This window comes from Mizuhopecten yessoensis, unplaced genomic scaffold, assembly GCF_002113885.1.
Source record: "Mizuhopecten yessoensis strain PY_sf001 unplaced genomic scaffold, ASM211388v2 scaffold11133, whole genome shotgun sequence".
NCBI classification, from domain to species: domain Eukaryota; kingdom Metazoa; phylum Mollusca; class Bivalvia; order Pectinida; family Pectinidae; genus Mizuhopecten; species Mizuhopecten yessoensis.
In genome coordinates, this window is record NW_018408896.1 from 2,808,487 (window position 1) to 2,832,351 (window position 23,865).

The 23,865-nt window shown below is 36.9% G+C and overlaps 2 protein-coding genes across 4 annotated transcripts in view; one reads left to right on the plus strand and one right to left on the minus strand.

Annotated features, from left to right (window-relative positions):
• The window catches only part of LOC110466428 (major facilitator superfamily domain-containing protein 10-like), a 21,018-nt gene extending 13,918 nt beyond the window's left edge, over positions 1-7,100 (plus strand). For all 3 annotated transcript variants that reach the window (XM_021522900.1, XM_021522899.1, XM_021522902.1), the window contains exons 8-13: positions 827-938; positions 1,387-1,442; positions 1,969-2,021; positions 2,616-2,706; positions 3,551-3,688; positions 4,345-7,100. In XM_021522900.1, coding sequence (XP_021378575.1) covers positions 827-938; positions 1,387-1,442; positions 1,969-2,021; positions 2,616-2,706; positions 3,551-3,688; positions 4,345-4,454 — 560 coding nt within the window. In that variant the 3' untranslated portion in view covers positions 4,455-7,100. The remainder of the gene's footprint in view (positions 1-826; positions 939-1,386; positions 1,443-1,968; positions 2,022-2,615; positions 2,707-3,550; positions 3,689-4,344) is intronic.
• A 6,214-nt stretch (positions 7,101-13,314) lies between these two features.
• Positions 13,315-23,865, minus strand: part of LOC110466433 (UPF0668 protein C10orf76 homolog) — a 26,486-nt gene continuing 15,935 nt past the window's right edge. Inside the window, exons 18-26 of the mRNA XM_021522913.1 lie at positions 23,266-23,335; positions 22,969-23,029; positions 22,279-22,367; positions 22,039-22,124; positions 21,652-21,778; positions 19,918-19,996; positions 18,959-19,037; positions 18,418-18,534; positions 13,315-17,782 (exon numbers count right to left, since the gene is read on the minus strand). Coding sequence (XP_021378588.1) covers positions 17,684-17,782; positions 18,418-18,534; positions 18,959-19,037; positions 19,918-19,996; positions 21,652-21,778; positions 22,039-22,124; positions 22,279-22,367; positions 22,969-23,029; positions 23,266-23,335 — 807 coding nt within the window. The 3' untranslated portion in view covers positions 13,315-17,683. The remainder of the gene's footprint in view (positions 17,783-18,417; positions 18,535-18,958; positions 19,038-19,917; positions 19,997-21,651; positions 21,779-22,038; positions 22,125-22,278; positions 22,368-22,968; positions 23,030-23,265; positions 23,336-23,865) is intronic.

The following is a 23,865-nucleotide window of genomic DNA, read 5'->3' on the forward strand; positions in this document are numbered from 1 at the left end:
GGGGTCAAATATGTTTAAAACCTTTAAACGACTTCTTCTGAATAACCGAGAGGCCTAGGGTGATGATATTTGGCCAGTAACATGCTGGGATGAAGGGCTACCAAGTTTGTTCAAATAAATTACCTTGATTTATATTCAAGGTCACTGGGGTCAAATATGTTTAAAACCTTTAAACGACTTCTTCTGAATAACCGAGAGGCCTAGGGTGATGATATTTGGCCAGTAACATGCTGGGATGAAGGGCTACCAAGTTTGTTCAAATGAATGACCTTTGCCAATTTTTTCTGAATTACTTTAAACTTTAAGTCAAGACGCTGATATTTTGCCTGTAGCTTTATTTTAGTCCTCTTTTAAGGTTACAATTGTGAGATTAATACCAGGTGAGCGATGCAGGCCCATTGGGCCTCTTGTTTTCTATGTAATTAATTAAGAATTGTGCAAGAAAAATAATAACAGTAACTGTAAAATTTAAATTCCATTTGCACATATTTTTTCTTCTGATAGAATTCTCCACATAAAATGGTGTTTATATTACCGTAAGGATTCCTGTCCAACGACAGGCAAAACAACAGAGAATTCCACTAAACTTGTTCATGCATACAGTAACCTCCCCTTAATTCCGTTTTGGATATAACGTTTGGGGACTAGGACCTGGTAGTAGTATTGACAAGGTAGCTCTGACAGTTAGATTGATGACAACGTAATTAATGTAGGTTAAGGGTGCAAATCCTGGTTTGCCTCATTGAATCTTTCCAATTCCAGTGATCATGAATTTACAGTACATTTCAAGCATATTTTCATTGATCTTCTTTTGTTTTTTTCCCAGATTCACAGACGGTACAGAAGTTGGGAGTGGTGTACTTTATTTACCTGTTTCTGTACTCGGGCCTTGAGTTTACACTAACATTCCTTACACACAACCGACTACAGTACGATAGGTAAGGTCTCCTGTAATAACTTGGTCTCCATATTGTTTGTACAATAGTTCTGAAAAAGCTTAAAATTTTATTCCAATATTCTGAGAAATATTTGCCCAGTCAAATTTTCGCCCTTCGACTGTAAAATCCATTTTCGCCAAATATTAAATGAGCCAGTCTCATTTCATTTCCATGTTTATTATGTTGCTTAGTAATGTTCGCTTTAACGTTAAATTTGCCCTCATTACAGAGAGCAAAACAGGCAAAAATGAAACTGCAGCGAAAATTTCCCAGTTTACAGTATCTACCTAAACACAGTCTCTACACTTGTGTTATAAAAACTTACTTGAGCAACAAAAGTCAACATCTATAAGGTTACAGTTTATTGTCATTTTACTTCATTGATAACTCTGTGTGTATCTGATAACTCTGTGTGTATCTGATAACTCTGTGTGTATCATGATTCCAGTATGCAGCAAGGGAAGATGTTTTTCTTTATTGGAACTGTCATGGCGTTAGTACAAGGTGAGTGGAGTAGGCGTAAAGGGATGTTAACACAGGTTCATTGTGAGAGAGTTTTACCATAAGTTGAGTGTCATATTATAGAACTATTCCTTGTGAATGGTTCAACTTATTACACTTAAACTTGGCTGTTCTTGAATTGTTGGTGGAGGGGTCAACACAGTTACTACCCCTTTCACCCTCGTTTTGGTGGAACGGTCTGTGGAAGACAAGTTTAAAGTTGTTAATATATGAAAATAAATATTTTGCTGGTATTAATAAATTAATAAATCGGGAATCTTGTATTAATGAGTGTGTTTTATATCATCTGTAATGTTATAGTGGCACTGAAATCCATTATCGCCAATGTTTGGCTGTAGCTCTAATTCACAATGGTAGATCATCAACAACCTCTTCTTCAAAACATTTTTTCACAGAATGATGCCTACAATAGCCTATCACAGCTTGCTATATTTTTGTCAATAAAGTTTGAAATGTTTCATTTTCTGTGGTTACCGCTTTTATAAAATTGTTGATTTTCTCTTACTAGGTGGTTATGTTCGGAGAATTAAGTCTGGAAAACAGCTGCGAATTGCCACTGTTGTGAGTACATACTATCGTTGATAATATCTGGTTACAGACTTCTTTGCCCCTAACTCCTGTATGGTTTCTTTAGAGGAAGATGAGAGTGACATCTTGAATGTTTTATATACCCCTAGCTTGACTATACATTAACACTGTAAATGAATATCTGAAGAGGAGTGCAGCAATTTGCATTGGTTCTTTATTGTCAAATATTGTGTAATGAAGCCAACTCTCAATGGTTCTTAACTAGCTATGATTGAGTTCATGGACTAAGTGTTATTGTTTCTTATCTATCGTGTCCTGAAATGACCTTCGCTCTTGATAGGACATTGTACCCTGTACAACCTACCAAATTGTCCATTACTGTGTGTTGTAGGGCATGTCACTGCTGTACCCTGTACAACCTACCAAATTGTCCGTTACTGTGTGTTGTAGGGTATGTCACTGCTGTACCCTGTACAACCTACCAAATTGTCCATTACTGTGTGTTGTAGGGCATGTCACTGCTGTACCCTGTACAACCAACCAAATTGTCCATTACTGTGTGTTGTAGGGTATGTCACTGCTGTACCCTGTACAACCTACCAAAATGTCCATTACTGTGTGTTGTAGGGCATGTCACTTCTGATGCCGGCGTTTGTGATAATGGCATTTGCCCATTCCGCCCCGATGATGTATCTGGCACTCATGCTATTTGCTTTTGGTGAGTTTTGTATTAACCTTATAACTGCCAACTATTTAAAGTATTATTTATTTATAAAGTGACGTGTTGTTTTTTGATGTACAGTAAAATATAGATATGTAACGGGAAAGAGAGTAGTATGCTTCCCCCGGGGATGGCGCCGGCGGCCTCCAGCTTTCCAGTCAGCTGCTCTATCAAATGAGTTAACTCCCTGTCACGACAGAGAGGGCCACGTACACCAATTGTAACAGGACAGAGAGGAGTGTATTTCCACAGGGGATCTTACCCGTAACCCTGAGCTTCCTAGTCCGCCGCTCTACTGATTGAGCTAAAGGGAAATTCCCTCTAGCGCAAAGCTAAAGGGCACCGTAATCTTATGTGGATTAAAATCTTGACCACAGATCAAATGTACCTCATTCCATCTGCCACCTCACTTACTGCCAACATATCACAAGATCCCTTGTTCTCATTTTCTCATCAAATTCTTTATATGTTGTCCTAAGTTAATTGCCAAACCCTTTTATAACGTAAATATCTCTCCAGACAAATAGTGGCAGTAGGCCTATAACAAGATTTTACTGTACTACAAAATGAATTCTTGTCATTAAAATATCACCATTAGAAATCCCCTGTTTGGATCATGTCTTCATAAAACAGACTTTAAAGAAGGTAATATTTAGGAATAGGTTCAATCAGTGTGATTACACTTTGAGGATTCATTAAACCCACTCTCCCAAGGTAAAACTAGAATGAGTTAATTAGGGAAAGTATTAAGTAAAGTGTTTGATACATTGATTTACCCTAAAAACAAAGAAGATCAGACATTTAAAGGTACATGTACTAGTAATTGTGATTTGTATTTCAGCGTCTGCCACAGTGGTGCCCTGTTTAACTACCCTAATCTCCGAGTATGGAGGGAGTGACCAGAAAGGGGTCGTCCTTGGAGTGTTTAGATCTCTAGGGGCTCTCGCCCGGGCCCTTGGACCAGTAGTCTCCTCAGTGGGTGAGTACATACCTTGGGTATATTTGTTTTGTTCATTCTCTTCACTCTAGTAATAAAACACTGTCCTGTCAGCTGATATCCCGAATATGATTTCCATAATAACAAGGTGTTGCTGACCCCCTGTTCTATAGGTTGGTCTTTCTCCCCAGTAATGTGGTAAAGCTGTTTCGTTGTTATCCCTCCACTATTTCATCAAAGCTATTGCATAATTTTCTCACCCTCCCAAGCAATAGCAAAGCTGTTGCATTATTTTCTCTCCCTCCAAAGTAATATCAGGGCTGTTACATTGTTATCTAACCCTCCCCAGTAATATCAAATATGTTGCATTGTTATCTCACCCTCCCCAGTAATATCAAAGCTGTTGCATTGTTATCTCTCCCTCCCCAGCAGACCCAGAGCTGTTACGTTGTTTTTGCTCCTTCCCCTGTTCTAGTATAGCTGTGCTATTGTTACCTTTCCAGTACTATCAAAGCTGTTACATTAGTTTTTCTCCCTCCCTAGTTATATCAGAGCTGTTACATTGTTTTATCTCCCTCCCCAGTTATATCAGAGCTGTTACATTGTTTTTTGCTCCTTCCCCTGTTATAGTATAGCTGTGCTATTGTTGCCTTCCCAGTATTATCAAAGCTGTTAGATCATTTTCTCTCCCTCCCCAGTGTACTGGAGCTGTGGTGATAAGGTATGCTACCTGACCGGAGGAGTACTACTGGTGATACCTTACCTTCTGCTGAGGAAGCTGAAGACACACCAGGCCAAGTCTGACTGAATTCTGATAAAAGCTAGCAGGTGCAGAGCATATCATGTCAACACTTTTAAGCAAAATCAATATTATAATAAATATTCGTTAAGATGTTATTTGTAAATCACTCACAGTAATATCTTTTTTCAAAGATAAATATCGACTGAAGTTAATAGAATTTCCACAGCTTGAGATAAAATAGGCTACATATTGGGTTATTATTTACTTTTGGAGTCTTGAATGGATAAAAACACCAGACATTTTTGTTTCACTTGGGAGAGTTATAGATATACCGTTACATGGATCAGCAGAGTTTTTATAACCATCTTGTATAAATTCCCTATTTGACTGAGTATTAGAAGATCTATAGTTACCATATACAGTAAAACATATTTATAATGAATCCCAGGGACCTACATTATTAGTTCTCTACAGTAAAATATGTTTATACTGAATCCCAGGGGACCCTCAGGGGCCATCGTTACTGTGGTGTTTTACAGTAAAACATGCTTTATTACAAACCTCAAAGGACCTTGGTAATTAGTTCTTTATAGTAAAACTTAATTTACAACGAACTCCAGAGGACTTAATTGTTCACGATTAAAACATGTTTGTTTTGAACTCTAGGGGCGTGGCGGGGGCTTAAGTTATTAGTTCTCAATAGTTAAACAGGGTTTGTAGCGAACCCTACGGGACCAAACTTATTAATTCTCTATATATGTAGGAAGAGTACTAAAACATTGTTTAAAACAAACACCAAGGGAGGTAAGTAAGTAGTTCTCTACTGTTATAAGTAAACACCAAGGGAGGTAAATAAGTAGTTCTCTACTGTTATAAGTAAACACCAAGGGAGGTAGGTAAGTAGTTATCTACTGTTATAAACACCAAGGGAGGTAAGTAAGTAGTTCTCTACTGTTATAAGTGAAAATTCACCATAAATGTGGTCTTAGTTATCATGTTTTACTGTTCTTGGAAGAGGAATATATCAAAACTTTTCATATCCCAGTATCAGTACAAATATAGATTTTAATTATGTTGACTGATTGATTTAAATATTTCATACTTAAAAGAATTAAGGATCCTCTGACATGGTCAGCTATATAAAACCTTTGATTGATTGCTAAGGGACCATTATAAATTTAATTGAGTCTTATTTTCAAACTTGAATGATAGTTTCACCCAAGGGTAGTCCTAAAATAGACTTGATGCTTTAAGAAGCAATGACTATAAATTAACTCATCGACATTAAAACAAAGTATTCATAGTTTATACAATTTATGTGTAAACAATATGAACGTAGAAAAAGTACATATCCTTACCCTGTACCCCCACCTGAAACTGTTTTTCAGATCATTAGATAAAACCATGCATAATTTGATGCATATTCAATTTTATCAGTAGTCTGAATTAACACCAAGTGAAACAATACTGTAATATCTAATCTTGAGTTATTATCAAATCCCCACCAGAAAGAGAAATGCTGCCAGTTATTACATCATTAAAGTAAAAAATGGAATATTACATAGAATTTATAGTAAATTATGTACATGTGATTAGAAAGATGTTACGGAACTAGAAACATAATACATTTTATAAAAAGTTTATAATTTAGGGTTTTACAATATTTTTTTGCACAGTAGTGGCCAATACTGCAGAGGATTATTCAAGAAAATATATGTGGGGAAGAGGTTCGGGCTGGTTGGCAGGGAGGCACTGTGATCCCCACCACCTACAATTCTATTATTATTTTGACCCACCACCCATATACATTTATTATCAATAACAAGTGCCTCCCTCTGCCCCCCCCCCCCCCCCTTTCACCTCCTCATATTAAACATGTGATATAGATAAGCTGTGACATGATTTTGAGTAGAATTACTACAGTAACTGTGAAATACATATCATCAGATATACTGTCTGATATTACACCATTATGGTGACTTATGTTTAATATTTTCTGCTGAAAACAAGTGTCCAGAATTACGCTTCGATGTGCTTTCACGTGTATATTATTATACACCAACACTTGACGTCGTTTTAACTAATTTTGTGTTCAGGTTTTTTTCTCAAATATAGAATTGGGTCACCACTGTTATTCTGTTCCTGTTTGATTCACTACTGATATTGAGGGGACTGGATGTGCTAGAAACTTGGATCATGTTTGTCTTTCATCCCTGATAACTGTTTTTTTTTATGCTTTACATTTACTATATTGGTAAAATGTGTTTAATGCCATGGCTGTTGGTACTTGAGGTTTAGATGTGAACATCAACGATTTTGGAGGTACACCACTCTAGTCATCAAGTTCAGAGATTCGCTGAATGAGATGTGACATTTGATATGATACTTCATTTATTGTTTTTAAACCAAAACTGGCAACATGTGTTCCCCTTAAGTATTTATAATAACTATAGAACCTAACACATACATATGTTATCCTGTGTTTATGAAGTTTTTTAAGAGTTTATCATACTTTACTCATCAAATTTAAGTTAATGATCATTGTATAATAAAATTTACTTTAACAATGAACTGCTTTCATTTGACAGCCATAGGCTATAGGCAGCTAGACGAAGTAAAATTCATTGAAGTGTGCTAGCGCTTCATGTTGGATTTGCCTTTGTCCTGTTGGGATTCATATTGCCTATGAATGCAAACTGAAAGCAGTTCAATACTTCTATTTCCCTTTTTGGATTTTTTTTATCTGATAGAAAATTAAATTACATTTATCGATATTCAGCATTTAGTTCAAATTTTATATCAATTGTTTATGCTTGTTCAATAAATAGAAAGGAAACTCTCCAGGGAGGCTCAGTGGTATCCGACGTAACAATCATGACATCAAAATAATGATAATGTCAGCAATCAACTCATGGCTTTCATAGTCTGTATGAATGCCATCTGACTGTGGTTGGTTATGTACTGTAAACGTACATATTTTAGCGGACTCAGATTTAAAGAGTGAAAGAGTGCTAAAATTAGAATGCTGCTAACATATGTATGTTTTCAGTAGACAATTATCTTTAATTGCTGCTAAATATTGATGTTCTATATGATCTGGGAACATAACCAGTATTTAAAATTAATTCAAGTTGACATGTATTAGTATTCTACTTTTTACACAGAAAGATCTCAGTGAAAGAACGGAGTTTACTATGCTGTATTGTATTGTAATACTGTATTTATCATTGTCTGTATGAAACATCCTTATGACCCAACAGTATTCCTCAATATAATTCTCTTACACTTCCATTAATGTCTCATTCTTTAACAAAATGTTTTATATCTGTATAAAAGCTACTGACTTTACCAGGTATTTGTTAAATCTGTTTATATACGAACTCCTATATGGAAACATATAATATATACAGCTATATTTATGACATTTATAAAACAAACATGACAGTTATCAATAATCAGTGCTATATAATACAGCCCAGATTTGTGTGTGATATTGAGCTAAGATGTCCATTGAGCTAAGATGTCCATATCAGTTAAATAAAATGTACTTCAAGATTAGTTCTGTTGTCAGCTGAAACATCTCAAGAGTAGCTTATGTAATTATTTTTTTAAAGAATATTCAAAGTGAATGTTTTGTTATATGTTTGACATACTCCATCACAGAATTGAGATGTTTTACTGATAGTAGTGAAATGTTTGTAGATAGTACAAATATATATGTTAATCAAGATTTTCTATTTTTGGTATCAGATGTTCTTGTATAAAACTGTTCATTGGAGAGTATAGAATACATGTTATAATATGGTATGAAGCACTGTTTTACTATTTATTACTTACTAAGTACGATATATTTATGTACATAACTAATGTTGCTATACAAGATGAATAGCTTGATTTCTGGATACATGAATCAATTGTTAAAATTATAAAAAATATTCAAATAAACAATATTTGATATAAAGTAATTACAAATTTATAATTTTTTGAAACGATAAATGATAAAACAGTGCCTTATATGTGTAAGCATGAAAGTGAAAGATAATTGTGAAAGACAATTTTATTTGCTTCAGTTTCACCTGTAAAGACAAATTAATAATTCTCACAGATTTATTTTAGGATAAATGATTTTTACTATGTCACTATAGGCACAGACACTTTATCACGACTGGCAATAACTGTTGAGGTTATATTTAACTTTACATATTGTACCTGTAGTTTGCATTAGCTATCTTCATGGAGGATGTATACTACATGGCACAATATTTCAGTGATTTGTACTAGAGTAATCTCCCTTTATATTATCTCCCCATAGCATTTACAATTCAACGCAACACAATTGTTATCCGAGAGTATTATGGAAGAATGCATTACTGTGTACAATACAACTATCATCAATCGATCAATTGATTTACTAGTTATAAATGATAGTTTTAAGTTGTTCGTGTGAAACTCTTCAGGGATGGGCATAGTTAAAATTTGTTAGTGTGCATTACTCTTTAGGGATGGAGATGGTTTAAAGCCATTATTGTGGAACTCTTCAGCCATGGAGATCGTTTAAAGTTGTAAGGCTGCAACTCATTAGCAAAAGAGATACTGTACCTGTGGAAGTAGGGAAGCATGTGTCCTTAAATTTAAAATAACATGATCCTAGGTTTATTAAATGTAATAACTTGGATTGTCACAAACATTGTACAATTACAGCTTGTCATCCCATATGGAGATATACAGGTATAACAGATATTCAGTTATTGTATCTCAAAAGGTCAAAAAATGACCTCCCTTCGTCTCAAACTATCAACATTATGAAATAGCTATAGTTATTTTGAAGGTAAGGATGTAAGCATGAAAATATTTATTTATGAATTATTTATTTTGGATATTAATGGATACAGACAGTATCACTCTGCCACATCAATACTTAGATTCTGAAGATATTTGTTTTAAAGAACATGCTTTCTGTCTGTGATTTCTATATTTTCAAGCTATTTAATGTTCATGCTGAGGGACTATGTTGGTGCTGGTTACAAGCTGTTAAATATATAAGCATTAAATAGTTGTTTTATATTTTATCTTGCGCTTTTGTCATTTTTGTATGCCCGTACTGAAGGAACTTATAATGGTATGAAATTGATATCTCCATCCATTTTCATGAGCTGAGAATAACTTCAAATTCTAAACTGATACATGTAATATGTGTATCTATTAAGTACCACTGCATAAACAAAGACTATATGAACTCGGCTGATACAACAAATTTATTCACATACATAGTTAAGAAATAAGGTATTGTGATCAAAGAAATTCAAATTCCCACAGCTCTGTCCCCTACACAGACTGACCCCAGAATGACTTAAGTGCAGACCAATGGTCCCCTAGACAGTGACCTCAGAATGACTAAGTGCGGACCAATGGTCTCCTAGGCAGTGACCTCAGAATGACTTAGTGCAGACCAATGGTCTCCTATACAAAGTGACCTCACAATGACTAAGTGCAGACCAATGGCCCCCTACACAGACTGACCCCAGAATGACTAAGTGCAGACCAATGGTCCCCTACACAGACTGACCCCGGAATGACTAAGTGCAGACCAATGGTCCCCTAGACAGTGACCTCAGAATGACTAAGTGCAGACCAATGGTCTCCTAGACAAAGTGACCTCAGAATGACTAAGTGCAGACCAATGGTCTCCTAGACAGTGACCTCAGAATGACTTAGGGCAGACCAATGGTCCCGTACCCAGACTAACCCCATAATGACTAAGTTCAGCCCAATGGTCCCTAGATAGACTGACCCCAGAATGACTAGGTGCAGACCAATGGTACCCTACACAGACTGACACCAGAATGACTAAGTGCAAACCAATGGTCCCCTACACAGCCTGACCCCAGAATGACTGAGTGCAGACCAATGGGCCCTAGACAGACTGACCTCAGAATGACTTAGGGCAGACCAATGGTCTGCTAGACAAAGTGACCTCAGAATGACTAAGTGCAGACCAATGGTCCCCTACACAGACTGACCCCATAATGACTAAGTTCAGACCAATGGTCCCTAGACAGACTGACCCCAGAATGACTAAGTGAAGACCAATGGTCCCCTACACAGACTGACCCCATAATGACCAAGTTCAGACCAATGGTCCCTAGACAGACTGACCCCAGAATGACTAAGTTCAGACCAATGGTCCCCTAGACAGAATGACTAAGTGCAGTCCAATGGTCCCCTACACAGACTGACCCCAGAATGGCTAAGTGCAGACCAATGGTCCCCTACACAGACTGACCTCAGAATGACTAAGTGCAGACCAATGGTCCCTTAGACAGACTGACCCCAGAATGACTAAGTGCAGATCAATGGTCCCCTACACAGACTGACCCCATAATGACTAAGGTCAGACCAATGGTCCCTAGACAGACTGACCCCAGAATGACTAAGAGCAGACCAATGGTCCCTAGACAGACTGACCTCAGAATGACTTAAGTGCAGACCAATGGTCCCCTACATAGACTGACCCCACAATGACTAAGTGCAGACCAATGGTCCCTTAGACAGACTGACCCCAGAATGACTAAGTGCAGACCACCAATGGTCCCTAGACAGACTGACCCCAGAATGACTAAGGGCAGACCAATGGTCCCCTAGACAGAATGACTTAGTGCAGACCAATGGTCCCTACACAGACTGACACCAGAATGACTAAGTGCAGACCAATGGTCCCCTTCACAGACTGACCCCATAATGACTAAGTTCAGACCAATGGTCCCTAGATAGACTGACCCCAGAATGACTAAGTGCAGACCAATGTTCCCCTACACAGACTGACCCCATAATGACTAAGGTCAGACCAATGGTCCCTAGACAGACTGACCCCAGAATGACTAAGAGCAGACCAATGGTCCCTAGACAGACTGACCTCAGAATGACTAAGTGCAGACCAATGGTCCCTTAGACAGACTGACCCCAGAATGACTAAGTGCAGACCAATGGGCCCCTAGACAGACTGACCCCAGAATGACTAAGTGCAGACCACCAATGGTCCCTAGACAGACTGACCCCAGAATGACTAAGTTCAGACCAATGGTCCCCTAGACAGAATGACTAAGTGCAGTCCAATGGTCCCCTACACAGACTGACCCCATAATGACTAAGGTCAGACCAATGGTCCCTAGACAGACTGACCCCAGAATGACTAAGTTCAGACCAATGGTCCCCTAGACAGAATGACTAAGTGCAGTCCAATGGTCCCCTACACAGACTGACCCCAGAATGACTCAGTGCAGACCAATGGTCCCCTAGACAGACTGACACCAGAATGACTAAGCGCAGACCAATGGTCCCCTACACAGACTGACCCCGAATGACTAAGTGCAGACCAATGGTCCCTAGACAGACCGACCCCAGAATGACTAAGTGCAGACCAATGGTCCTCTACACAGACTGACCCCATAATGACTAAGTTCAGCCCAATGGTCCCTAGACAGACTGACCCCAGAATGACTAAGAGCAGACCAATGGTCCCTAGACAGACTGACCTCAGAATGACTAAGTGCAGACCAATGGTCCCTTAGACAGACTGACCCCAGAATGACTAAGTGCAGACCAATGGTCCCCTAGACAGACTGACTCCAGAATGACTTAGTGCAGACTAATGGTCTCCTACACAGACTGACCTCAGAATGACTAAGTGCAGACCAATGGTCCCCTAGACAGACTGACCCCAGAATGACTAAGTGCAGACCAATGGTCCCCTACATAGACTGACCCCAGAATGACTAAGTGCAGACCAATGGTCCCTTAGACAGACTGACCCCAGAATGACTAAGTGCAGACCAATGGTCCCCTAGACAGACTGACCTCAGAATGACTAAGTGCAGACCAATGGTCCCCTAGACAGAATGACTAAATGCAGACAATGGTCCCCTAGACAGACTGACCTCAGAATGACTAAGTGCAGACAATGTTCCCCTAGACAGACTGACCCCAGAATGACTTAAGTGCAGACCAATGGTCCCCTACACATACTGACCCCAGAATGACTAAGTGCAGACCAATGGTCCCCTACACAGACTGACCCCAGAATGACTAAGTGCAGTCCAATGGTCTCCAAGAAAGACTGACCTCCCAATGATCAAGTGTAGATCAATAGTCCCCAAGACAGAGTGACCTCAGAATGACTAACTGCAAACCATTGGCCCCCTCCAGTAGTGCTGTTGGAGGACTTAAATATATATTTTGAGAACACTTAACCTTGTTTTTACCTCTGTACACCAAAATTTACTATTAATATTCACTTAAAGTATATCACTCTTCCAGATTGTTTGAATAATATTGTTCGACTGGTCTAGGTCAAGAGCTACAGGTAAACATGATATATTTCAGACAGTTTGAGATTCCAATACCAGTCTTGCATTGCATTTTGAAATGCAGTGTAACTGGACTGAAGTGCTAACTGATGGCAAGAGTTCAGTAGGTAGACTACATGTAGTGTTAAGAGAGTCCCAGCCATGCAATCAAAGTTCAATTCTTTTTACTTTCCATCTCTCGTTACACACTTTAAGTAAAGTCTGTCCACTGGACAAATAAGAAATACAAGTAGCTTTTTTAAAGTTTTATTCAAGTTTTGATGGATGGTTACACCCGACTTTTCTGTATACAACATTGGGTACCACAGTTTACGTACATATCAGTTGGGAGATGTAAACAAAGGGAGGTAACAAGGTTGAGCTGTAATGGAAGGGAGATAACTAGATAAAGCTGTACATGCAAGGGAGATAATTAGATACAGAATGAACAAGGAGGGGAGATTAACAAGATACAGGGCCATTTTCTTTTAAATGGTTTAACCGGTCGGACCACAGTTGTTTGTTTATCAAATAATAATCTGATACTGCTTTCATGCGAGCCTTGACAAAGCCTTGCAAGGCCTGCATTAACATTTGCAGGTCCGCCAGGATTAATACCCAAAATTGTTACATTTATAAATGGACAAACCGGTTGTTCAGTATAAAGGAACAGGCCCCAGCTGTACATTGAAGGGAGACAACTTCGTAGTAATTTACATGATTTGCATGTAGAGGTTAACTGATGTAACATCTATGCTTAGATTTTCATACATTTCAAATTTTATGACAGAAGCATACATTCCTCTTACCAGTGTAAGACATCAGACTACAGCGTGAATCAAAATGCGTATTCCTGCAACAAGTGATTGATAGTGAATTTGAAGAAAGCACCTGACTTTTGGGACTGTAAAACAATGCTGTTCTTACTGTTAACTTATAATTCAAGCAATACTTCATTTATTTTTTTAAATTAAATGTTAAAATGTCTTTATTAGATGAAAAAAACCGTAACCGAAACTGCATTTAAACACACTTTCACACTTTCCATATTTTTATACTTTTGTCTCACAAACTAGTAAATATGAGTTACATCCTTTTTCCAAAGATCTCTTTCACAATTAAACCTTGTTGTTGTGCCACCATATTTCCAGACAAAGTTTGTGGATTTGGCAATACATTGTATATCAAAGGAAATGTGATTTTTCAGAACAAAAGCAAGAGGGACTTGGAAATACATATATTTATAAATTAGATGAAAAAGATACTGATACAGTCCCAGGTACACAGATGATGCTGGGGCAAATCAAGAATTTAGCAGGGATTGGTGGGAATTGCAAAAACTGAATATATTTTTTTTTTTTATATTTTCCGATATATTTTGACAGTCCTATTAGGTAGGCACAGAATTAGCTTCAAAGAAAAATTCCTTACAAAATACTAAAACCAAGCAGCAAGTCTAAATCAACTTCAGCTAATTTCAGGGCAACTGCACAGCCATGCTTCTAGATTACCATATGGTATACACTGTCAATACTATGTTGATTGACATATGGTATACACTGTCAATACTATGTTGATTGACATATTGTATACATCGTTGAGACTATGTTGATTGACATATTGTATACATCGTTAAGACTATGTTGTCACACAATATTTTGAGAGTGATGACACCCCATTCCCTACCTCATTCCCACCAACAGATAGTATATGATACTATGCGTACACTGAATGAATAAACTGAAAATGTTATGCATTGATTCTGCAATTTTAAATAAAATAGATTTCCATAAATGAATAAATACAACTATTGTAAATGTTGACAACATAATCTAATGCGTGTGGAAATAATGTGAGAGGGCAACAAAACAGAACTTTTACAAAGCAGTAATATTTGTTATTTATTGCATGGAAAGAGCCAGGACTGATATGGAAACTAATCAAATATCAACCCAAGGATATATAAATATTTATCCTAAACAAGACTTCAGTTCTGCATATAAAAGACAATGTAGAATTTGTACAGTCAAACCAGCCCTGGTGACCACCTCTATTAATAGATAACCTAGCCTGTTTTCATTTATTGCCATCCAAACTGAACCGATTTGACCAAAGTTGTTCGTTTATGAAATAAGTTCGGACTCAGTAATCTGATGCTGTTTTCAGGCCAGCCTTGACCAAGCCTTGCAAGGCCTGCATACAATTTTGCAGGTCTGCCAGGATTTAAACCTGAAGATGTTATGTTTAAAACGGACAAACCAATTGTTCCACATAAACGAACAGGCCCCAGTATTATGAGACCATTTTAATGTTTTCCAATGTAGTGATGGAGACCACCTGCTTTTAGAGAACACTTTTTGGACTTCCCATGGGTGGTCTCCTAATACAGGTTTTAGTGGTTTGTTTATGTTACACTATAGACACTTAAAGTGTCTTGTCTATGTAATCCTGAATGTGAAATGCCCCCTATCACAGATGTGATAGTTTTCTATGATACAAACTTTGATGTAGATGATTATAGGAGATACATTCATACACTGCAGCTTCACAAATTCCCTGTATCCAATATACAAGAAACTGGAAATCAGTCCAAACTGTATTCCATAGACATTTCACAGATTTCCATACCAACAGATATACTTCTCACTCATTCTGGAGGGATATGCATTTAAATAAAAAAGTCCATACAAAAGAAATCTCATAATAAATATTAATAATATTTCAATGTTAAATAACACATATTCTAGTATATTCACCAAAATATCTTTAACACACATAAAAAGCTCCTTGGTAAATACACCAGTGTGCAAACCACTGACTTGAAATCCCACATTATACAGTCAAATACTGAATATCTGTATTAAAGCCAATTATCTGAAGTCACAGTTATTCAAACCTCGGTCTTGTCTACCGATTAGTAGATTGCTTTAATACTATGCGACAGGTTATCCAGACCATTTATATATCTGTTTTGTTTGGATAATCATCTCTCTACTGTAAAGTGAAAAATTTAATTTCTCAGTTTCTTTCTTACTGGTACATTCCTTGTTACTCTAACTAGTCATTAAACATCACATAAGCCTACATTTAAATATATACAGTTGTGTATGACAAGTATAGAACAAGCTTCATTTTAAACCAATAGAAAAACCCAAAGATATATCAATAAATATTGGTACACCAATGATATACCACATGGTGAATTTACAATTTATTATGATATTTACACCCATTTCATTACATACACAAGTATATCTATTAAGATGCACCTATTACATGTACATTTAAAAACAGCATCTATACCTATAACAGTGTTGTATTGATCTGGTTTACACAAAGAAACATGGGACTGAGGTCCAGGTAAACAGGGACTACAAGTTGACTAGTTAATGCTTTACTAAATGTTCTAAAGGGACAATCTACCTACCAGACTTAGACTTAACGTTCTAAAGTGACCCACCAGCTAAACTTGGTATGTTGTAAAGTGACTCTCCAGTTAGACTAAATAAATGGAAACTCTAGCAGGATGCAAGATTTCATGTACTAGAATGAACCTTTTTACTTGAATAAATCAAGTCTTAAAATTCATCATTGAAGCAACAGATTCACATTTATTTTCAGACTGAAAATGTAGCGAAAGTGTATCCTCAGAGAAACACATAACCAGGTACTTGCGATACAGCATACCATATGAAGATTTTAAGAAATACAGAAAAATAGCATAAAATGGTGTTCATGACAAAGAGACTGTCATGGAATAAACATATGGCAGCCTAGGTTCAGTTTTTCAAAGCACTGTTAACTTCAAAAGCTGTTCAGTCAAATTTCCAATCTGCATTATAATTAAACAAACTGAAATCTGTTTAAATGTTTCATTTTTTCCCTATTTTATAATCACTTAAAAACCTGACACATGGAGTTTTCACAATAAATTTCAATATTGATGAAAATATTTGACAATGGAAATTTTAATCAGCATCATATATGCCTAATACAGCACTTCAAACCACCAGGCCACTAGAGCAGGCCTCAACACCAAGCAAGACAATTCTGCACTGAAAATAAATTACTAATGGTTAACATTTATAAGATTATAGGGTGTATCTATTACATCTCGTATCGAATGTACATTGATAAATTTAGTACCAAATCTATAAATACATTATATATATTAATACATCTATATTTACACTATTTTGGCAAATCACAATATTGTATATACAGTACAGTCTTACATTCCAACCCTAATTTCTGCACCAAGCTTATACTGGATAACACAATACTCCAGACATAAGCCTATACATGCATATAGAAGTTGATTTTATTTGGCTCTATGTTCACTTTAAAATCATGAATATGTATTAGCGTTGAACCTCATATTAAGGAGTTCTTAACCAAACACATAATTTGCTCAAATGTCAAATTTTGTTTGCTGTATTACTGTAAAAGTTTCAAGTCTTTGCTATAAACAGGAGATCATTTTATTTTAAATCACACTAATTGCTGATAAAATGACTTGGAATAGGAATATGTAAACATACAGATAAACTTAGCTGTAACATGATGCATTGGTTTGTACATATCAAACAGGAATTTTTCTAACCTATTTACAACCAGTATTCCCCATTTCCCTCACAGAATATAAAATTTCCCTTTCAGAATATAACTGACATTTCCCTTATTTGCATTAGGTTTTTCCTATGTTTGGAACATAAGTCATCAAACTGTAGTATTTACTTTTCAAATGCCCTGAATTACACCAGCTGTGTACAACACAGCCAGCGACCAATTACATCACAGCCTATAAAGTCATCTTCATCACCTCAGTACAGTACGGCCAGCAACCAACCGTTTGTAAATCCTAGGATTTATTATGAAACATTTAGTCTTAGGTCATGTTGAATATGGCAGCACAGAGTGACGGAATGTCAAGGTCATACAATCACAAGGTCACTACTCCGACATGGCCACCACGTCCTGTAACACATCATGCTGTTTGACGGTCAGATAATGATTAGTGGTCTTCCTTACGTCAAGTACAATTGACCGCACCTACAAAGAATGATATTCAAGTCAACATCTATTAATGGAAAAAGAAGGTTCATAGTCACTTGAATTTCATTTATTATTTACTGTATTTAACATAAAAGAGAGGGAAGTCAGTGCTTTATTTTCAAATGATATAGAGTACAAGTGAAACAAAACTTAAATTAAATGTGTAACTTTTCAATTCATTTGCTTGAAATATTTCTCTACCATAACATGTATGTTTTCCTGGTGGTATGTAAGCTCCTTTTACAGTGTTCTCCAACTTCTAGGTATTCATTATGCCAAGCTCTTAATGATGGTTGTGAATTTATATCCATTTTCTATATCTCATGAATGGACACTACCTATCTAAATAACACTGTGTGATAAATGTACTAAGGACCACACAACAATCTGAATAGGACATCCTTCAAGCTTCACCTCCAGTGATAACTGTTGCCAGTTTAACCTAAAAGACTTAAATTGTCAGTGAAATGTAAATAAATACATTTTTTTTCTTAAAATGGGTCCCTCAATAATATCACTAATCACTATTTTCACAGTCTTTATTGGAATTTATTTAGCATAAGATATTCTATGCCATAAAAGTCAGCTAAGCTGTTACACTGAATATGCCAATTGTTCTTTGCAAATCTTACCAGTTGTGTAAAGAAGGCATTTTCCCTTGGTTTTTCCGTATAGCGCTCAAACTGGTCGAGACTGTCTTGTAGTTTTAATGTCAGAGAGTCGTAGTTACTCTTCACTACCTCCAGAACCTGTAGCACAAATAAAGGTGTAACAACTATACCTGTTGTAGTTACAATAACATCAACGAAGTAGTATTTAGTAAACTAGAAAATGTCTGTAAGACATAAATGGACAGGACAGGAGGCGGGACAGGACGGGACGGGACGGACATGGGCAACACTGTATGCCCCCCAATTTATGTCGGGGGCATAATAAATTATAACCTATCTAACCGATTCAAAACCTTCAAATAGTTGTGTACACAAACCCTCAGAAAGGTCAAGAGTATACAAGCTTGTGTAAATAGAAGTTTAGAATTCAATCTGCATATTCCAACAAGAAATAAAATGATATGATATGTTACTGTATAGTTAATTAAAATAAGCCACAGGTAAAGAAAAACTAGACCTTTAAATACAAGGTATTCCAAATACCAATGAAAATCATAGTTACCTGTTCTTCTGTCAGAGAAGCGAGCTGATTATCAGCGGCCCACGCATCTACCTTCGGAGTAAAGTGGTTGATAATCGCTCTGAAATGCAGATCAAAGTTTAGGGTACAGATGTATGAGGGGTAGTCAGGAAAGTATCTTGACCAGAAATGTTTGTCGATACATTGTATTTATGTAATAAGGTAGCAGTATACAGTAGAAATGGCCCGACTCTGATAAACAAGGCACATGTCAAGGAAATGTAAACACAGCGGATTTACCCTACACAACACATGTATACATGTATATATATTTGTAAACTGCATTACATTTACAATACATATATAAAGTACTGAGAAGTGTATAAACCTCTTTTTTCTCTGTATGTCACTTGTGTGAAAACCATGGTTTCCACATCAAAAATTACCAAAAAATGCCAAAAATTGTTATATTTAACCCAAAATTTGACCCCCGCAACTAGTAATTTTTTTCCTAAGCTCTGTCTGAAATTAAAGATTACCTACCTGGTTGCAGAATTATCTGGGTCCCAGTAAAGTTGTAAAACTTGATTTTTTGCAATTTTGCGTCGTGTGCTGTTGTCAAAATTTTACCTCCTGTAAAGCTAGCTTTTCATGTGTACGCACCCGTTCGGATTATGGCCAAAATTTTATTCTCGAACCAAAAAAATCTTCTTTCTTTTTTACAAATGTGAGGCTCACATAGCCCACTATATCATGCTTATACCAATTTTAGTACAGTTTTATTTTTATAATTTTTTTACATATCATTATACAGGGGTTAGCCATTTAACAAAAATATCACCCATGGCCACAACCCTCTACTGTATACTGCTACCTAAAACGTGTCCAAGTGCCAGATCTCTAAACCAGGTGTTTAAATAAAACATTTTTTCATTACAAATCAAGTGTTCCAGTTGTTAATAAAGTTAGTGTATAAAGATATATATAACTGCTAGTTGTACCTGATATTTAGGAGATGGTTTGTCAGTCTGGCAGCAAGATCCTTACTGTCCCCTCCCTCACTCGTTGTGTACCGCAATGCTGAAACACACAAGTAAAATTGTTGACATGGGTTCAAATAAACTGTTTTCCTTCCTCACTTCAGTTTAAAAAAACGTTTTCCTTTCAGATCAATGTTCTGAAATTTGAAACTTTTTTTTTTATTTATAAATGTTTGCAATATGACAAATTAATTATAACAGTTCAGGGCAAACATCACCTGCCTGGATCCTGTATTACCATCTCCTTGCCAATATCACCTGCCTGGATCCTGTATTACCCTCTCCTAGCCTATATTACCTGCCTGGACTCTGTGTTACCCTCTCCTTGCCCATATTACCTGCCTGGATCCTGTATTACCATCTCCTTGCCTATATTACCTGCCTGGATCCTGTATAACCCTCTCCATGCCTATGTTACCTGCCTGGATTCTGTATACCCCTCTCCTTGCCCATATTACCTGTCTGGATTCTGTGCTACCTTCTCCTTGCCCATATTACCTGTCTGGACTCTGTGTTACCTTCTCCTTGCCCATATTACCTGCCTGGATTCTGTGTTACCTTCTCCTTGCCCACATTACCTGTCTGGATTCTGTGTTACCCTCTCCTTTCCCATACTACCTGTCTGGATTCTATATTACCCGCCTGGTTCCTGTATAACCCTCTCCTTGCCCATATTACCTGTCTGGATTCCGTGTTACCTTCTCCTTGCCCATATTACCTGCCTGGATTCTGTGTTACCTTCTCCTTGCCCACATTACCTGTCTGGATTCTGTGTTACCCTCTCCTTCCCCATATTACCTGTCTGGATTCTTTGTTACCTTCTCCTTGCCCATATTACCTGCCTGGATTCTGTGTTACCTTCTCCTTGCCCACATTACCTGTCTGGATTCTGTGTTACCCTCTCCTTGCCCATATGGGGGGTCTGGATTCTGTGTTACCTTCTGCTTGCCCATATTACCTGTCTGGATTCTGTGCTACCTTCTCCTTGCCCATATTACCTGTCTAGATTCTGTGTTACCTTCTCCTTGCCCATACTACCTGTCTGGATTCTGTGTTACCTTCTCCCTGCCCATATTACCTGTCTGGATTCTGTGTCACCTTCTCCTTGCCCATATTACCTGTCTGAATTCTGTGTTACCTTCTCCTTGCCCATATTCCCTGTCTGGATTCTGTGTTACCCTCTCCTTTCCCATACTACCTGTCTGGATTCTATATTACCCGCCTGGTTCCTGTATAACCCTCTCCTTGCCCATATTACCTGTCTGGATTCTATATTACCCGACTGGTTCCTGTATAACCCTCTCCTTGCCCATATTACCTGTCTGGATTCCGTGTTACCTTCTCCTTGCCCATATTACCTGGCTGGATTCTGTGTTACCTTCTCCTTGCCCGTATTACCTGTCTGGATTCTGTGTTACCTTGTCCTTGCCCATATTACCTGTCTGGATTCTTTGTTACCTTCTCCTTGCCCATATTACCTGTTTGGATTCTGTGTTACCTTCTCCTTGCCCATAATACCTGTCTGGATTCTGTGTTACCTTCTCCCTGCCCATATTACCTGTCTGGATTCTGTGTTACCCTCTCCTTGCCCATATTACCTGTCTGGATTCTATATTACCCGCCTGGTTCCTGTATAACCCTCTCCTTGCCCATATTACCTGCTTATCTTATCTCTTCAATCATCTTTCTACTTACCCATAGAGTATAGATTGTCAAACACCTGATGCATTCTCACTATCTCATAGTAGAGCTCATCGTAACTTGAAGGGTTTGGCAGAAACGTGTCTCCATATGTAATGAACAAGTTGAAAATATTCACCACCTGGAAAAAAAAATGTGAAAATATCAGACATATCAAATCTGTTCAAGTTTTGCTCAAGTTTTTACCAGTAAATTATGGCATTGTGGTGGAGACAGCTATGCCCAGTATTTCTTTGTAAGTTATGATTATCTAATCAGCAAAGCCTTTTAGAGTAAAAAACCTTTTTCAAGTCTGCAGACTTTAATGATATTTTGACAGGCAGATTAATCCAGTAAACCCCAATGACATTGACTTGAAGCTGAACAGTACAGGGACCCTACCTTTGATGCTAAATGGAATATGTTTGTGTGTTTCTTCACCAGGAGTGCCTCGTGTGACAGCACAAACTTCAGCAGATTGATCAGAGCTGGAAAACAAAGCCAAATGTCTTAAATCATCAACAAATTAGAGCATAATAAGAGAAAAATACTGATTTTTATGTTTCAATATAATGAATGATTCCTTAAAGTAACAGCAGATACATGCACAAAAATAATTAGTTAGACTGAGAACAAGCATACCTGTCCATAATTCTTTCCAAGGGTACTGAAGTCTCACACGACATTTCTTCTGGTAACACAACACTCTCTGTGTGATACCTAGGCATCGCCTGGGGAAACAAAATAAATATGTACATGTGTTATAACTGGTAGCTCTGGCTTATACTCCACCTCCACACATTCCTCTGGTAACTACAGAAAGATTTATGTATAGAACCCACTTCATAACTGTAAAAACAGTTTTATATCAGTGCTGTGTTGACCGATTTCTTCAGTGTTTTGATTACAAATCCAAGTGTTTCAACACTTATTATATCACTCAAAAGGATTTCCTTACAGTTGGGTTTCAGTATCATGTCAAAGAAATTTGAAGTATACTTCTGTAATTTTATTATACAGAGCATAGAAAATCTGGAATTTTATTATACAGAGCACAGAAAATCTGGAATTTTAACATGTAGAATCACTGAAAATATCTACATTTGTATTACCTACACTTCAAGTCTGCCTATAGCTGAATTTAATTCTCTCATGTAATGTAATATATAACCTATACTTTGTGTCTACCTCAAACTCGGTTAGAGCTTACGGCTCTACCGTAACACATGGTATATATATATATTGGATATTTGTTTCAAACTCACACTTAAAGTGTTATTTTTTGGGAACCAGTAAGAAAAACTTATATTTTTAAACATTTAAAATACTTACAGATACAGTTCTATTGGGAAATTTTTCATCATATGACTCATTGTAAATTCTACCATTAAATCTGGAAAGAACAAATGAAAGTATTTTCATAAAAAAAAATATAATAAAGCATACAGTATTTCAAAACATAATAAAGTAACAAGTGGTAGGCGGTTTTAAAGTACACGAAACATCACTGATTTAGTATTTATTGTAAGGAAATGTTTAGAAATTTTCTGAAGATGATTGTCTATGTAGCTTTTTGTGTATAAATCATTTAATATTCATTTGTAAAACTTAGTGAGAAGATGGTCTTACCTAGAAGTGCACATACTAAGGGTCTGGAAGGAATGCTATTAGCTACTTTCACTTTCCTATGTCTCATAGGCTGAAAAATACAAAAAAAAGCATCTGTGAAAAATGTACATATATTTCACAATATTATGCAAATTTGACAGTACCTATTTGTAAATCTGATTACAAAATGTATCCTTCTAGTAATTTGTTATTGCTGAACAAAAATCTTACATGTCTTCTTAATACATCTTGTTTTTATTAAACAAGAGATCCCAGAGGGATCTTGGCGCCCACCTTTGTACCATCTTCATTAGTTCTTTGTCAGTTCGATCTTTTCTCTTCTTTCCTCTAATCTGTTTGATCGAGTCATGTTAACAGTAAATGCACCTTGAGGTAACTTTTGATCTAAACTTAATACTGATGTGTATGAAAGCCAACCTTCAAAGTGAGTTTGTCATTTCACATATTTACTAGTACAGTACTTAATGTGAAAGAAATAGAATCGATCATTGCAATATGAGAAAGATCTGTTTAGTTCTTCTTTTAATCCATTTTGTTTTTATGATCAGTCTCAAAATATAACATACACAACGAGGGATCAAGGGGAACCTACATTTAAAA